The sequence below is a fragment of the Dipodomys ordii genome, unplaced genomic scaffold (genome assembly GCF_000151885.1).
Source record: "Dipodomys ordii isolate 6190 unplaced genomic scaffold, Dord_2.0 Scaffold156, whole genome shotgun sequence".
NCBI classification, from domain to species: Eukaryota; Metazoa; Chordata; class Mammalia; order Rodentia; family Heteromyidae; genus Dipodomys; species Dipodomys ordii.
In genome coordinates, this window is record NW_012267372.1 from 173,359 (window position 1) to 189,747 (window position 16,389).

The 16,389-nt window shown below is 56.1% G+C and overlaps 1 protein-coding gene across 1 annotated transcript in view; it reads left to right on the forward strand.

Annotated features, from left to right (window-relative positions):
* Slc8a2 (solute carrier family 8 (sodium/calcium exchanger), member 2) overlaps positions 1-14,269 on the forward strand; it is a 20,968-nt gene extending 6,699 nt beyond the window's left edge. Inside the window, exons 2-10 of the mRNA XM_013032573.1 lie at positions 4-233; positions 1,825-2,247; positions 6,902-7,005; positions 7,149-7,166; positions 9,272-9,396; positions 9,664-9,763; positions 11,971-11,973; positions 12,746-13,024; positions 13,893-14,269. Of these exons, the coding sequence (XP_012888027.1) occupies positions 4-233; positions 1,825-2,247; positions 6,902-7,005; positions 7,149-7,166; positions 9,272-9,396; positions 9,664-9,763; positions 11,971-11,973; positions 12,746-13,024; positions 13,893-14,269 (1,659 nt within the window). The remainder of the gene's footprint in view (positions 1-3; positions 234-1,824; positions 2,248-6,901; positions 7,006-7,148; positions 7,167-9,271; positions 9,397-9,663; positions 9,764-11,970; positions 11,974-12,745; positions 13,025-13,892) is intronic.
* Positions 14,270-16,389: the final 2,120 nt, after the last annotated feature.

Here is a 16,389-nt window from a genome sequence, read left to right on the forward strand (position 1 = left end):
CGCCACGCGGCCGATGCCGCCCGCGCGCCCGGGCCGGCCGACGGCATGGACGACGACGAGGACGATGGCGCCAGCCGCATCTTCTTCGAGCCGGGCCTCTACCACTGCCTGGAGAACTGCGGCTCAGTGCTGCTCTCGGTGGCCTGCCAGGGCGGCGAGGGCAACAGCACCTTCTACGTGGACTACCGCACGGAGGACGGCTCGGCCAAGGCGGGCTCAGACTACGAGTACAGGTGAGGGGCGTGGCCCGACCGCGCGTGGGCGGGGCGATGGATGGGGGCCGGAGGCAGAGGGCGTGTCCCAAGCGGGAGTGGGCGTGGCCTGGGCAGGGCCTCTACCGTGGAGTGCAAATGGAGAATGGGAAGTCGTGGGAAGGGGCCCAAAGGTGCGGGGGCTGCAGGTTGTCTGTTCCATCCTGAGGTCAATACTGAGAGTCAAGTCTAACATCTGAGGTGCTGAAACGCACCCCGCCTGTCCCTGACTGGGAGGCTGTCATCTATTGTGTCTAGTTTTGGAACAGAAGTCTTGTGGAGATCCAGCCTTTTTTCGTGTGTGTGTGTGTGTGTGTGTGTGTGTGTGTGTGTGTGTTGGTCCTGGGGCTTGAACTCAGGGCCTGAGCACTGTTCCTGAGCTTTGTTGCTCAAGGGTAGCTCGACCATAGGTATACTTCTGGATTTTTGCTAGTTAAGTGGAGATAATAAAAGTCTCACGGACTGTTCCTTCCCCAACTGGCTTGGATCTGTGCCTCTTGAGTAGCTGGGACTACAGGCGGGAGCCACCAGCACCAGGCTTACACACACACACACACACACACACACACACACACTATAGATCCTAGGTTTGGCCTCAAACTCTAAGATCCTCCTGCCCCCAACCTGGGCGTGTACAACCACGCCCAGCCCTCTACTCAATTTTTTATTTTGAAAATTTTTACACCTACAGAGGTGTGATGAATTCACTTTGATGAGTCCTCATGTAACCCTCACCCAGACTCACCCGCTGTGCATTTGGCCCTGTTTGCTTTCAGTCTATGCAACATATAATAGCGAATCTGTAACATCTTGCGAATGTGAGTTACCTACCCCTCACCCTGCGTGTTCCTGGGTATTAGCATGGTTTCCCACGAGTCACGGGACCACACTCAGAAAAGTTAGCTGAGTGGGTGTCACCCAGTCAGTGTCCTGTCCGCGTCTGCACTTCCCATGTCCTGTGGCATGCCTGGCTGTGTTCTGCAGATGCCCTGGACACTACTGTGTCCCCACCATATGGCACAGGTGCTCGAATAGTGTTTGTTGAGTGAATCAAGGATGAGGACTGTGGGCTTTCTCTTCAGGGCACCTGTGGAGTTTTTATCAGACGAGTGACAGATTCCATTTCAAGATCCTCAAATCCCCACTGCTCCAAGTGTGGCCTGGGCACCAGGCTCACAGGCCCCAAAGCTGAGGAGAAATGCTGAATCTTGAAACACCAGAGGCTTTTGAACCCGAATCCCTGGAGAGCACTCCAGGCAGGCTCCCTCTTAACTTAGGGACTTTGCACGTGCTGTTGGTCCCTTCTGCTCAGAGCTTGCCTGTCTGTCCCTGTGCCTCCATCCGCATTAAGTCTGCCCCTTTAGGAAGTCCACCCTGATTTCACAGCCATCATTATCTCTTTGATGCCCACCTTCGTAATCCTCCCTGGGGAAGGAGTTGCTTTATCTCCTCCGTCCTCTTCCTCCGTGCAGCCCCTGCCCTGATCCCCCACGCCAGTCACCTGCCATTGACCGGCCCTCCCTCCTACCCTCCCTCCCTCCCTCCCTCCTTTCCTTTGTCCCCCCTGGCACAGCGAGGGCACGCTGGTGTTCAAGCCGGGCGAGACGCAGAAGGAGCTGCGCATCGGCATCATCGACGACGACATCTTCGAGGAAGACGAGCACTTTTTCGTGCGACTGCTGAACCTGCGCGTGGGCGACGCTCAGGGCATGTTCGAGCCCGACGGCGGCGGACGGCCCAAGGGGCGGCTGGTGTCGCCGCTGTTGGCCACCGTCACCATCCTGGACGACGACCACGCGGGCATCTTCTCCTTCCAGGACCGTCTGCTGCACGTGAGCGAGTGCATGGGCACCGTGGACGTGCGCGTGGTGCGCAGCTCGGGCGCGCGCGGCACCGTGCGGCTCCCCTACCGCACGGTGGATGGCACGGCGCGCGGCGGCGGCGTGCACTATGAGGACGCGTGCGGAGAGCTCGAGTTCGGCGATGATGAGACCATGTGAGCACATGGCCCCCAGCGGCCCGGGGGCGGGGCTGGCGAAAGGGGCGGGGCTCGAGGAGAGGCCAAGGATTCTGAGTGGACGGTGCATGGGGCGGAGCTAGCGAGGAGGGCGTGGCCTTGGAAACGGAGAGAGGCTGGGAGAGGCCAAGGATTCTTAGTGGATGGCGTCTGGGGCGGAGCTAGACAGAGGGGTGTGGCCTCAGAAACAGGGAGGCTGGGAGAGGCCAAGGATTCTGCTGAGTGGACAGTGCCTGGGACGTGGCCTGAGGAACAGGTGTCTGCGTGGGAGGGACCTGGGAATCACAGCATGGCTGACCGGAGTCCTGGCAAGTTTTGAGATTGAGCAGGGTCTGGGAAATGGAGGTTGGGAATAGGCAGAGCCTGTGAATGCGAGATAGATGGTTTTGTGTGGCCTTAAGAATGGCCTTGGACCAGGCACAGAAATGGTGCTTGGCTGAGTGGAGTTGGGATCTGGAGCCCGCAGGGTCTTCTGAGTGGGTCCTAGCAGAGGGAAGGGAGGTTGGCTGGGCTGAGGGGTCAGCACTGGAGACAAGGCGTGGCCTTACAAATGGATGGGGTCCGGTGGTGGCGAGGCCAGAGAAATGGTGCTTGGCTGAGCAGGAGGCGGGGCCTGTGGAATGGGTGGGGCGCGCTGGGCTGGGTTGGGTGGTGGGCGTGGCCTTGGCACTGGGTCCGGTCTCCCCGGGGCCCCAGAGAGACGTGGGGAAGAGTGGTTGAAGTCCCTGTCTGCGAATGATGGACGTCTGGGTTGGGACCAGCAGAAGTGGGCTGGGCCCGGGGCAATGGGCGTGGCTTGAGGGTGGGGCTGGTGGGAAGAGGCGGAGCTCCTGGAAGACCCAGGCTCTACGGGGAAGAAGGGGTTGGGCGGGGGGGGGGGGGTTGGATCCACACGCGGACATAGATGTCAGCCTTGGTCCCCGCTGTGCTCAGGCCCGGCCCCGCAGCCCTTCCCCCGCCAGGCGCACGCGCCTCGCCGCCCCGCTCCCTGCCGCCCCCGCAGCCCAGCTGTCGACTCCTCCCGGCCGCCCACGCGCCTCCCACCGGAGCCCCTCCGCGCGCCTCCTGCCTCTCCCGGTCCTCCCGGCCTCCGCCTGGCTTCCCGGGCTGCTTCCCTCCGGGTCCCTCCATCTCTGCCCCCACCCCGTGTCTAGCGCCCTGACTTTTGTGATATTTCAGGCCGTCTCCACCGCTCCCTCCCCCCCCCGCGTCCCCCACTTTCTGTCTGGCTAAATCCCTGTCTGGGGAGCTTGAATTGGCAGCTACTGGTGGTGTTGGGAGGAAACTGTCTTGACTTCATCTCTTATAACCGAGAGGCTGGAGGCATCCGGTCCCTCCTGTAATCCAACCTATGTCTCTCGTGTTGCTGTAATCCCACGGGGCCCTCTCCTCCTTCAACAAGGCTTCCCCAGTCTGGGACACCCTCTGTCCCCAGCCCCCGCCCGAAGCTTCCAGCTGTGACTTCAGGAGACACAGGGAACAGGAGGCTAATTAGCGTTTAGGGAAACACTTCCTTCCTCCGATGGGCAGGCGTTAATTAGAAGCGCTCTGGAGCAGGCTGGAGGAGAGGCCTGGGTAGGATCAACACAGAGGAGGAGCCAGACAGAGAATAAGAGGGACAGAGACGGACAACAGGGAAGAGAGTCAGGCCCCGGGACAGTCTGTACTGCACCGAAGGGAGAATTGGGGTCAGTGAGAGATGAGGGGAGGCAGGATAAGAAAGTCAGAGCTGTCGAGCTTGGTGGCTCACGCCTGTAATCCTAGCTACTCAGGAGGCTGAGATCAGGATTACAGTTCAAAGCCAACTGGGGCAGGAAAGGCCATGAGACTCTTATCTCCAAGTAACCACTTAAAAAAGGAAATGGGGCTGTGGCTCCAAGTGGTAAAGCACTAGCCTTGAGTAAAGAGAGCTCAGGGACAGTGCCAGGTCCCAAGTTCAAGCCCCACGACAAAACCAAATAAAGTCCGAGGTCAGAGGTTGAGGGGGTGAAGGGCCAGCGAGTGGAGTTTCTGAGGAGCAAGGAGAGAATGGCCAGCTGGAAAGGAAGACTGCTTCTTTCGATCTCAGAAAGACCAAATCTCTCTTCCTGTCCTCCAGTGGCTTAGGTTTCTCTCCTTCTGGATCAACTGAATGCTTGCTTTCTTCCTTCCAGGCTACCGGCTGACGTGTCACTGTGTCAGTCACAGGGTGGCAGCTGCCTGTCTCCCAGAGTGGCAGGGACACATGTGTCACCATGCCAGTATGTCACTGTGTCTGTGAGGCGTGCTTGGGAGACCTCCGCTCACTCAGTTTCAGCACCACGAACAGCTCCCAGCCCACTCCCAAGGTCCTCCGCCCTTTCTTCCCACCTACAGGAAAATTTAAATACCTAGCAAGCAGGAGCTTGGAGATGGGCGTTTGTCCCCACGTGACCCATTTATGTGCGGGTCCTGGCCCAGCCATGCTGTCAGCCGTGCTTTATTTCATCCCTTGGGCCCTGAATAACAAAGACAAGGAGTCAGAGAGGGTCAGAGACAGTAAGAGAGACCCAGGAAGAAGCTGAGATAAGCAGAGATGGACAGGCAAAAGTGAATCGAAGGTGCAGAAATGGAGATTGAAAAGAATAAACAGCAGGGCGCTGGTGGCCCACATCTGTAGTCGTAGTTACTCAGGAGGCTGAGATCTGAGGATCACAGTTCAAAGCCAGCCAGGGCAGGAAAGTCCATAAGACTCATCTCTAGTTAAACATCAGAAAACTGGGAGTGGTGCTGTGGCTCAAGTAGTAGAGCACTAGCCTTGAGCTGAAGAGCTCAGGGACAGTGCCCAGGCCCAGAGTTCAAGCCCCACAACCGACAAAAGAAAAGAAAGATAAAGACATCAAGAAGCATTAAGAAGCCAGGTTCTGAGGGTCATGCCTGTAATCCTAGCTAGGTAAGATGACATCTGGGAGATCGCAATTTAAAGCCAGCATGGGCAGAAAAGTCCACCTCTAGTTAACTAGAGAAATTCCAGACTGGACATGTATCTCAAGTGATAGAACACCAGCCAAGTGAGCAAGTTGTGCAAGCTCAAGGCCCTGAGTTCAACCCCCAGTACCATCAAAAAAAAAAAAAAAAGCATAAAGAAGCCAGGGTATGCTGGTACCTGCTTATAATCCCAGCTATTTGGGAAGGAGAGGCAGGAGGACAGTAAGTTTGAGGCCAGCTCCAGGCAAAGTTAGTAAGACCCTACGGCAGAATCAAAATGCCAACCAAAGGGGCGGGGTGGGCGTTGCTCAAGCGGTAGAACATTTGTCTAGCAAGGACCTGGGCTCAACTCCAGCCCTGCAAAGAAAGACATAAAGAGGCAAGACATGAGGAGGTAGGGAGGTGCGTGGCCCCCAGCTGGGCTCCGCAGGTTGGCAGTGGGGGTGTTGAGCATCTGGTCCCCGAGGAGGAGCATCTGCTCCTCGGTGGGGAGAGGCTGCGGGGGTGCGAGCGCGGTGGCAGGGCGGTGTGATTGGCGGGGGCGGTGTGATTGGCAGCAGCTTCCTCCACTGGGTAGCACGGGGGCGGGGCCTGCCTGTGGCAGGGGGTGGGGGGCGGCGCCGGGGCTGCGTGATGGTTCCAGCTCCTGACAGTTGCTAGTGGCAGATCCCGGGACAGTCTGGGGTGCTGCGTCCAGGTGACTCTGGGCAGTAGGTAAGTTGTGTGCCTGGATCAGGGAACAGGTAAGTCGTCCCGTCTCCCCGCCACACCCTGGGAACGGAGGTACAGGAGGGCAAAGTCAAGTTGCCCTCCGATAATATCTCGGGATGGAGGGCAGGAAGCTGGAGGCTTTCTGTACTGAATATACGTGTTTACTACATGGTAGGCCGTGTTATGGGGGGGGGGGGGAAACAGCAAAAGATTAGAGATGAACTTACCTGGTGGAAGTTTGAGTGTTAAAGTGAGTTAGCAGGAAAACAACAAAAGCAAATATATGAATGGGCCTGTTCAATTAGAACTTGATATGCAGGCCAGGTGTGGTCATGCACACCTGTAATCCCAGTCTACTCAGGAGACAGGAGGATCGAGGTCTGAGGCCAGCTGTGCATAAAGATATGAGACCCTATATGAAAAAAAACAATAAAAGCAAAATGAGGCTAGGAATGTACATGCCTTTCCTAGCAAGCTCAAGGCCCTGAGTTCAAACCTCAGTACCAAATAAGAAAAACAAAAAACTAAGACTGGTTCAGAAAAAAAGCCTAGGGCTGGGTCAGTGGGATGGATTTCAGTTTTAAGAGGGTGGGAAGCCACTTCATTGAGATGAGGAAGTCGGAATGGAGACCTGGTGGGCCTGGAGAAGCATGCCTGATGGAAGCAAGCACTAGCCAGAGGGAAGAGCAAGTGCAAAGGCCCTGAGGTCTGAGCAGGCAGGACGAGCTCAGAGACCAGAAAGGTCTGGAATCTCATGGAACATTCTAATACTTTGGCTTTTCTGTTAAGTAAGACAGGTCCTGTGCAAATGTCCTGAGCAACTGCGTTTGTGACAAGCAGACCCTCTACCTCTGCAGTAATTGGAGGCTGGGGGTCGAGGAGTTGCCCTGGCAACCAGACAGCCAATAGGAGCGTTGTCTGGCAGTTCTAGGGTGTGGCTTTAGGTTAGCATCCTTCCTCCCCTCCCCCCTTCCAGGAAAACACTGCAGGTGAAGATAGTGGACGATGAAGAATATGAGAAAAAGGACAATTTCTTCATTGAGCTGGGCCAGCCCCAGTGGCTCAAGCGAGGGATTTCAGGTGAGGAGTGCCAGGTGGGCTGCAGGAGAATGGGGTCCCGGGGTTGGGGGACCCTAGGGGCTCAGGCGTAGCCACTCAAGCTCGTGAGCGTGAGCCTTGCCGAGATCTGACCTCACTGTGTCCCTGTCTCTGTCTCTCCCCAGCTCTGCTCCTCAATCAAGGTGAGTGGGGTCACCTCGGCAGTGAGTGGGGGGGCCCCCTGGAGGGGGGCTGGGGGGCCGCCCAGAGTTGAGTTGGGGGCCAGGGGGAGGTAAGCAAGAGGAAGGTTGAGGCTGGGAGAGGGCTGATATGGTGTATCAGTTGGGGTTCTGGTTAGGGGTGTAGTCATGTTGGGGTGTTGGGTCTGGGGCCTGAGGGGGGCTAGAAGGGAAACAGGGGATGCTTAGGGGACTGGGGACCCGAGGTCTGTCTTCCGGTGGGGTCTGGGCTGCAGTTCAGGTAGAGGCTGTGTTCTAGACTTGTGATGGGATGAGAATTGAGTTTCACTGACATCAAGGCTGAGTTTGGGGTTTGAGGTGACTATAAAGTTTGAGGGGGGGCAGGGTCAGATGTTGGGGGTGACAGTTCATTCTAAGATGAGTGGTTTGGCGATGGAGACAGGATAGCCCTGTCACAACTGGAGTTGGCCATCAGGGCCAGGCTGCGCCACAAGCTGCTGGACAAACAGATGGACAGACTTACCTGCAAATCCCCAGCGCTCAATGCAAAGTTGCTTCTTTTTTCCCCCTCTTCTTTTTCTTTTGTGTTTTTGAGGCAGGATCTTACTACATATTCCAGGCTGGCATGGAAATTTATGGTGATCCTGCCTTGGTCTTCTGAGTTCTGGGGTTACAAGCGTGCAGTTCAGCACAAAGACAGAATGATTTTATTTTATTTTATTTTTTTGGGTCTGGTCGTGGGGCCTGAACTCTGGGCCTGGGCGCTGTCTCTCAGCTCCTCAGCTCAAGGCTAGCGCTCTACCACTTGAGCCACAGCGCCACTTCTGGCTTTTTTCTTTTTGCTTATGTGGTGCTGAGGAATTGAACCCAGGGCTTCAGGCATGCAAGGCAAGCGCTCTACCACTGAGCCATCTTCCCAGCCCAGGTTTTATTTATTTATTTATTTATTTGTGTCGGTCATGCAGCTTGAACTCTGGGCCGGGCACTGTCCCTCAGCTCTTCAGCTCAAGGCGGTCTACCACTTGAGCCACAGCGCCACTTCCAGTTTTCTGGTGGTTCATTGAAGATAAGAGTCTCATGGACTTTCCTGCCGGGACTGGCTTTGAACCATGATCCTCAGATCTCAGCCGCCTGAATAACTAGGATGACAGGAGTGAGCCACTGGCACCGGCTCCAGAGTAGCTTTTTGAATGTTCCTGCTTGTGGGTGGCTCTCTCCTGCCACATGGCCAATCCATCTTGTGACTCCACCTTGCTGTGTAGCATTGGTATTGTTTCTGTGCCCTCTGCTTGCAGCCAGTGAGGTCTCCTTCCGTGAGGTTCTGGAGGGTCAACTGTCCATCACTTATGCCTGCACTCTACTGGCTGTAACTCAGACTGGTGGCCACGCCCAGATGCAAGGAACTCTGAGAAATGTAGTCCAGCTCTTTGCCCAGGAAGCTGGTTGGAGTGAACCCATAGCTGAGTTCTCTTATAGCCAGGGTATCAGAGGCAGGAGTTGACTGAGGTCTGGGGGGCAGGTGTAGTGCTGGAATTGGGGGCAGGACCAGGGCCAGGGTTGAAGTAGAATTATGTTTGGGGTGGAGGTGGTACCGGGCTTAGAGTAAAGAAGGAAGAATCTTTGAGAAGAAAAACAATCTCCAGGCCAAGATGTGGGTGGATCTAGAGCCAGGACTTGTGACAGATCCTCCTTCCTTGCCTCAGACACATGCCAGGAAGGTTCCAGAACTTGAACATAGAGACAGACCTCTTTTCCCAAGAATGGGGCTGGGAATGACAACGCTGGTGACAATAACCCAGGAAATAACACTCACTGGAGATATGAAATTTAAGGCCCAGAGAGGCCAAGGCCCTGCCTAAGGTCACATAGCCATCTGTGTCTGAACTCCCAAACAGAACTTCGTGGGTCTCAGGGTTGTCAGAGAGATGGAAGGTCTGGTCATCATTTATTTGTGGGCGGGGGGGGGGGAGGGAGAGGTGTCAACCAACAAAATGTCCCAGAGGAGAACAACTAGCTTTTCTCCATCAAAAGGAACAGGGAGTAAAGGTATCACAGGCCCAGTTAGGCAGGCCCCCTGGCAGTCCCAACTCCCATCCTTCATGCTTCAGGAGATGGGGACAGGAAGCTGACGGCTGAGGAGGAGGAGGCACGCAGGATAGCAGAGATGGGCAAGCCAGTACTTGGGGAAAACTGCAGGCTGGAGGTCATTATCGAGGAGTCCTATGACTTTAAGGTAATTTGGGGGGGGTCATTTCATGGCTACTTCCCCAGGGAAAGCTTGGGAAGGGAGGAGCCACAATGATTCCCAGGAAGACATTGGCTCAGGCCCTTGTCCAGGGCCAGCGTCAGCACCATGGACAGTGCATGCCCTTTCTCCCTCCCCCACCTCCCCCCCACTGGCTGGGGAGGGGAGGGGACCCCCTGTGTGTGGCTGTGAGTCCCGGACCCCCCTCGTTGAGCCGCCCTGGGGGTGCTCATGGTGTGCTGGTCTCATCCCCAGAACACGGTAGATAAACTCATCAAGAAGACAAACTTGGCCTTGGTGATCGGCACCCACTCATGGAGGGAGCAGTTTCTAGAGGCAATTACGGTGAGCGCAGGTAAGTGGGGCTGGAGCTGGGGGGGGGGAGACAGAGAGGTGGGGAGGGGAAGAGGAGAGAAGAGAGACTGCTCTGGGCAAGAGGAGGGCAGGGCCTGGAAAGATGGGCTCCTCTGTTGTCATGGAAACAGTTACCCAGACACCCCAGGCTCACCATCCCAGCAGCTTAGGTTCCCCACCTCCTTGCACCTCCTGCAGACCCGCAGTGCCCCTGTGTGGCCAAAGAAAAGATGGCACATTGGGGCCAGCAAATTCCATCCTAGGGACTCACACTAGCCCTCTGGGATACAGACCCCAGCCCAACTGAGGGTCCATGCTAGAAGAGAGACTGACTCCCACAAAGGCCTCGGAGGTCAGGGTACCTTCTGGGACAGGATACCCAGTTCACTGCGGAGAGGAAGCTTGCCTCTGGGATCCAAAGAAGCCAGGTGTCTTCCGGATGGGAAATTACCAGGTATCCCAGGCCTAGAGGCGCCCCCTGCCGGCCTGCTGAAGGGGTGTCCCCTGTATCCACCTATTTCTGAGGGATCTCCTGGGCCAGCCCCATGAGGGAGAGAGGGGACAGAAGTGACCTGGACTGACGTGGCCCTCTTCTGTGGAGTCACCAGTACAAGATAGAGTTTGAAGTTTGAAGTCAGGGCATCGCTCTGGCTTGTTGACTGCTGTTCCACCACTTGAGTCATACCTCCAGCCTGGATTTTTGCTGGCTGTTTTTGGAAATGGAGTCTTGCAGACTTTTGTGCCTGAGCTTTTGAACTCTGATCCTCTAGAGTGGCTGATCCAGAATGGCTGTGATTCTAAGTGTGACCCACCAATGCCCAGTGGCAAATGCCTAGTTTGAAGCACAAAAGAGGCAAAAGGACTAGGCAAGAAGCCAGCAGAGTCTGAGTTGGAAGACTTTGGAGCAGGGCAGAGAAAAGCTCTGATGGAGACAAAGACTCCAGCCCCCTCCTCCCCGAAATGTGGCTTTCCCAGAATTCCCTGAGGGTAGCCGCAGCCATGTCCCCAGATAAAAATATCCACTCTCCCAGAATTCCTTGCAGCTAACATTGGTAAATAAGTGCTTTCCCAGAGTCCCTTGCAACAGCAGCCCTCTCACCCAGCGTGGCAATGAGAGGGAAACACAGGGTGTCCATGGCTTCTCTGACCTCCGCCAGGTCGCACTGGTTTGGTTAGAGGTGAGCTCAGCAGAAAAGTCAACCACCAGTGGCTGAATGCACATTGAAGTTGATTTTTCATTCACAAAGGCAGTGCATTGGTTCTCAGGTCAGTAAACACCATGAAACAATCCGGCGCCCCTTTGCTTTGCTTCCCTAATTCCCGACATCTGCCCTTGTGGCTATAAAATGACTGCTGCCCCTCCAGGTGTTAAGTCTTTATTTCAAGGAAGGAAGAGGAAACAAACAGGAAGAGGCAATGGGTCTGTTTTGAGTTTCCAATTTGAGTTTCTAGTTTGAGGTTGTAGCCTAGACATCATGCTTCCAGATGGAGCCATGGGGAACCAAGAAACCACAAAAACCACCAGGCTAAACATTTACACATCCAAGCTTTGATTTCTTTCTCAAGCCAAGTGGCTTAGTAAGCTCAGGGGCCAGGCGCTGGTGGCTCACGCCTGTAATCCTAGCTACTCAGGAGGCTGAGATCGGAGGATGGCGGTTCAAAGCCAGCCCAGGCAGGAGAGACCGTGAGACTCCTATCTCCAATAAACCACCAGAAAACCGGAAGTGGCGCTGTAGCTCAAGTGGTAGAGTGCTCGCCTTGAGCTGAAGAGCTGAGGGACAGCGCCCAGCCCAGAGTTCAAGCCCCACGGCCGACAAAAAAGAAAGAAAGTGGAAGAGGGCCCTCACTAAGGAACCCCTGCCTGCTTGGCCAGGAGGCGGCCTCTACAAAGCAGCTCTGTGACTGGGTGGCTTTGCAGGTGGGCATAGCCTTTTGCAAGTGGGTGCCATTCGTTTGGTGGACATGGTTTTGCTGGTGGGCATGACAGGGTGAGGCCACTGAGTGGGCGTGGTTTGTGGTGGGTGTGGCTTGCAGTGGGTGTGGTTTGTGCATAGTTAGGGCCACCCACATTTCTGAGCATCCTTCCACATGCAATGCTTTGTGCATACGTGAGCTCACGGGTTCTCTTCATCATCTCCTACTTATCAGCCAGGGATGAGGTCACCACTATTTGCGCTTTCATTTCATACAAGTTACTGCAGGCCCAAGCAGGTCAGATTAGACCACAATGGATGACAATTTCTCAGGATAAAGGAATCACTCACATAGCCCAAAACATGATACACTATTCCCACATCAGGAAAATTAGGACTTTAAAGAAATCCTGTGTGTGTCTGTCTGTCTGTCTGTGTCTGTGTCTGTCTGTGTGTATGTATTATTACCATACTGGATGAGATGGCCACTGTTGCAAGGGACTGTGGGAAAGCACATATTTAGCATTGCTAGCTACAGGGAACTCTGGGAAAGTGGATATTTTTATCGGGGGACATAGCCATTGGTAGCCTCAAGGGGTTCTGGGAAGGTGACTAATTTTAGCTGGGTGTTCGTCTCTTGCTGTGGGAGTTCTGGGAGAGCAAGAACAGTTACTTAGTATGTGGCAAACGTTAACCACAGTGAATCTGATGACTCAATATTTCTAGCTGTGGACATGGCTTTCAATAGCTGTAGAAGCTTCTGGTAAAAGAGCTATTTTTAGCCAAGAACAGGCCAGACAGGGATCCCTGGAAGCTAGATATTTTTAGCAAGGTGTTAAAGGCCTCTTTGCACCTCAAGGTATTTTGAAAAAGTAAATATATTTACCTGGGATCAACACTCTCTAGCCGCAAGGGATTCTGGGAAGGTGGGTTTAGCTGCCCACACAGCCACACCTAGCTGCAAGGGACTCCAGGAAAGCAATTGGCTTGGTGAGTCTCAACTACAATGGGGCCTCTGTAGGCCACAGAGGAGGCACAGTATGTGCCCCAGCTGGGTCATTTGCCCACAGGGGACGAGGAAGAAGAAGAGGATGGGTCTCGGGAGGAGCGGCTGCCATCCTGCTTTGACTACGTGATGCACTTCCTGACGGTGTTCTGGAAGGTGCTGTTTGCCTGTGTGCCCCCTACCGAGTACTGCCACGGCTGGGCCTGCTTTGGCGTCTGCATCCTGGTCATCGGCCTGCTCACAGCCCTCATTGGGGATCTCGCCTCCCACTTTGGCTGTACTGTGGGCCTTAAGGACTCTGTCAACGCTGTGGTCTTCGTGGCCCTGGGCACCTCTATTCCTGGTAACACCTCAGGGTTGCTGCTCAATGGGGCAGGGTGTCAGAGAAGCCTGGCAGGAGCAGCAGAAGGGAAAGGTTTCATAGAAGAAAGGTGGGAGCTGGGTGTGGTGGCACCTGCCTGTAATCTCATCCACATAGGAGGCAGGGGTAGGAGGATCAAGATATGGAGGCCATCCCAGGTAAAGTTTTCTGCACCTTGTCTCAAAAACAAAATATGAAGAAGCTAGCCAGGTGCCATTAGCTCACGCCTGTCATCCTAGCTACTCAGGAAGCTGAGATTTGAGGATCACGGTTCAAAGCCAGCCCATGCAAGAAAGTCCATGAGATTCTTATCTCCAATTAACCACCAGAAAACCAGGAGTGGCGCTGTGGCTCAAGTGGTAGAGCACTAACCTTGAGTTGAAGAGCTGAGGGACAGTGCCCAGGCCCTGAGTTCAAGTCCCATGACTGACAAAAAAAAAAAAGAAGTTGGGCATTAGTGGCTTATGCCTGTAATCCTAGCCTCTCCGGAGGCTGAGATCTGAGATCGCAGTTTGAAGGGGCCCATAGCTCTGATTTCTAGAAAGCAGGCTGTGGGTCCTGCAAACACAGACCATGGGCTAGAAGAGAGCCAACGTTGGAAAGCAGGTGGTGGGGTAGTACTGAGTGGGGGGGGGTCCCCTAGGAGATACAGGAAGTATGTAGTGGTGCTCACTAGTGCAGACAGCTGTGGAGAGCAGGCTCACTGGTCCCCAGTGGAGTAAGTCCAAGGATGGTGGTGGACTTTGTCTCTGGGCCTGGGGTCAGGGCCTAGAGTCCCCACTGGAAATCAGGGTGCACTCCAGGCACACCGCCCCCACCCCACCCCGACCCGCGTGTCCTGTTCCCACAGACACATTCGCCAGCAAGGTGGCGGCGCTGCAGGACCAGTGCGCAGACGCGTCCATCGGCAACGTGACCGGCTCCAACGCGGTGAACGTGTTCCTGGGGCTGGGCGTGGCCTGGTCGGTGGCCGCCGTGTACTGGGCGGTGCAGGGCCAGCCGTTCGAGGTGCGCACCGGCACCCTGGCCTTCTCCGTCACCCTCTTCACCGTCTTCGCCTTCGTGGGCATCGCCGTGCTCTTGTACCGACGCCGGCCGCACATCGGGGGCGAGTTGGGTGGCCCGCGGGGACCCAAGCTGGCCACCACCGCGCTCTTCCTGGGCCTCTGGTTCCTCTACATCCTCTTCGCCAGCCTCGAGGCTTACTGCCACATCAGGGGCTTCTGAGCCTCCCACCCCGTCCTCCCTCGCGCAGGGGACTCGGCTGCACCTGCTCTCGGACCCTGGGCTCCTGTAGACTCAGCCCGGGCCCTGGGACTCAGCCCCTTCATCCTCCAGAAACTTGGCCTCCTGGGGGGGTAGGGTGGGATGGGGGAGAGCAAGCTTCCTGTCCCACCACCCTCCCTCCCCCCCCCTTCCCAGAGCTATCCAGCCCATCCCCTGAGAAAATCCCCCTAGAACATCTGCAGCTCTCTCCAGGGGACTCCTGGAGGGAGGAGCCAGCGCAGGGTGGCATTGATCCTCACCCTACCTGCCCCCAACCCTCAGGGAACCCCAGTCAGCCCTGGGGGAAGGGCGAGGGGGGGTGCGGTGCAGGCTGCAGACCTCCCCTGGCCTGGAAGGAGGGAAGAAGTTTGGGAGTCTGTCCCCAGGCTCAGCTGGAGGAGGCAGGTTTTGAACCCACAACTTATCACATTCCAGCGCCCCTTCGTGCCCCCCCCCACCTCTGAGGGTCCCCACCACGCCTTGGAGGAAGGAGCCTGCGGGTGTATATAGTGTGTTTGGGGAGGGGGGACATGGGAGGGTGCATGTCTTTGGGAAGGGAGGGTAACACACTTTTGGGGAGGGGGCTGGGGATCAAAGCGGGGGGGAGGTCCACCCGGTCTCCCTCGACAATCTAGAAGGTTCGTTTTGCCCTCAGTGCCAGCCAACCCGGGCAGGACCCTCCAAGAAGACACCGAGGGTCTCAGAGGACCAACGCAACAAGCCAGCAAATGCTGCCACATCTCTGCCTGCGGGGCGGGGCGGGGTGGGAGGGCGGGGTGGGGTTGGACCTGGGTCTGGGTGGGCATTTTTAACTTCAGAGGCCGCCCATCCAGCGGTAGGCCATCCGTGTTTTCTTACTGTTGTTTGATGTTTCCCGCCTAAAGGACATGTTTGGGAAGTGCTTGTCCATTCCTAGTCGCCCGAGGATGACCCTCCCGTCCCCATAGCCTCCGCTTCCCCCCCCCCCGCCCCCAGGTCTTCAGCATTCTGTCGTCACTCGTGCACCAGCCCCAGCTTCCCGGGCCTGCTTCCGCTCCCTTCTCCACCATAGCTCGTCAGCACCAGTATCTGTCTTCTCCGGTTTCTGTACAAAGTTGCCATAAAAACTTTGAAAATCGGCCCGAGAACGTCTTCCCCTGGCAAGCTGGGACTCCGGAGCGGTGACGAACGAGGTCTCTGAGCTGTGCACAACCGCAACCCTAGACAGGACAGTCGGCGGCTCTGCGGGACACGCCCACGCCGGCTGGCCACGCCCACACCACCAGCCAGGAGCGTCTAGCCACGGCCCCTCCCATCAGCCAAGAGCCTTCACTGGCCACGCCCCCACGTCCATCAGCCAAGCTCTCCCATTAGCCACGCCCCTCCACCAGCGCGCTCCCCCATTCTCCACGCCCCTGTTCCTCAGCCACCAATTCGCCCACATCCTAGAGCATCCTGGCAACCACAGAAAACGGGCCTTACTTTGCCTGAGCCACACACAGAGCGCTGGGGTTGGGGTTTCCTCAGTGGTGACAAGGATGGAGCCAATTAAGACCTTATCAGCCATATAGAGGCACTGGGAGTTCATTTCCACAGCAAAGGGGAGATTGGGGAGGAATTAAAAGTGCAGACAGTTGATGGCGTCTGATTTGTATTTTCAAACGTTCCTCCAGCCGCTTAAGCGATGGACCAGGGGCCCAGGCCACAGAGAGGGTGGGGGCTGGTTGGGGTGACAGGAGAGGAGGGTAAAAAGGGGTGGGGAGGGGACATGTCAGACCTGACAGGAAGGAGGGTGTGTATCCGAACAGAGAAGCCAGGGACAAGTTGGTGGAAGGACCATGCAGGAGGGCTGGGGACTTGCCACAGCCTGGAGCTTAGGGGGTAACAGAGGAGGGGGTAGAGAAGTGAGCACCCAGACTTGACCCTGTGCCCATCCAGGACAGAGGTGGAGAGGCAGTAGGTGTGCAAGAGAAAAAAGAGGGGAGCATCTTGCCCACCATGCATGCCAAGAGAGCTTGCAGGGGTGGAGACACCCTACTCTAGACCCTGTGCTGAGCTAAATCTAACACCAACCCTGTGGATTAGGGGAGGAACAGGAGCAG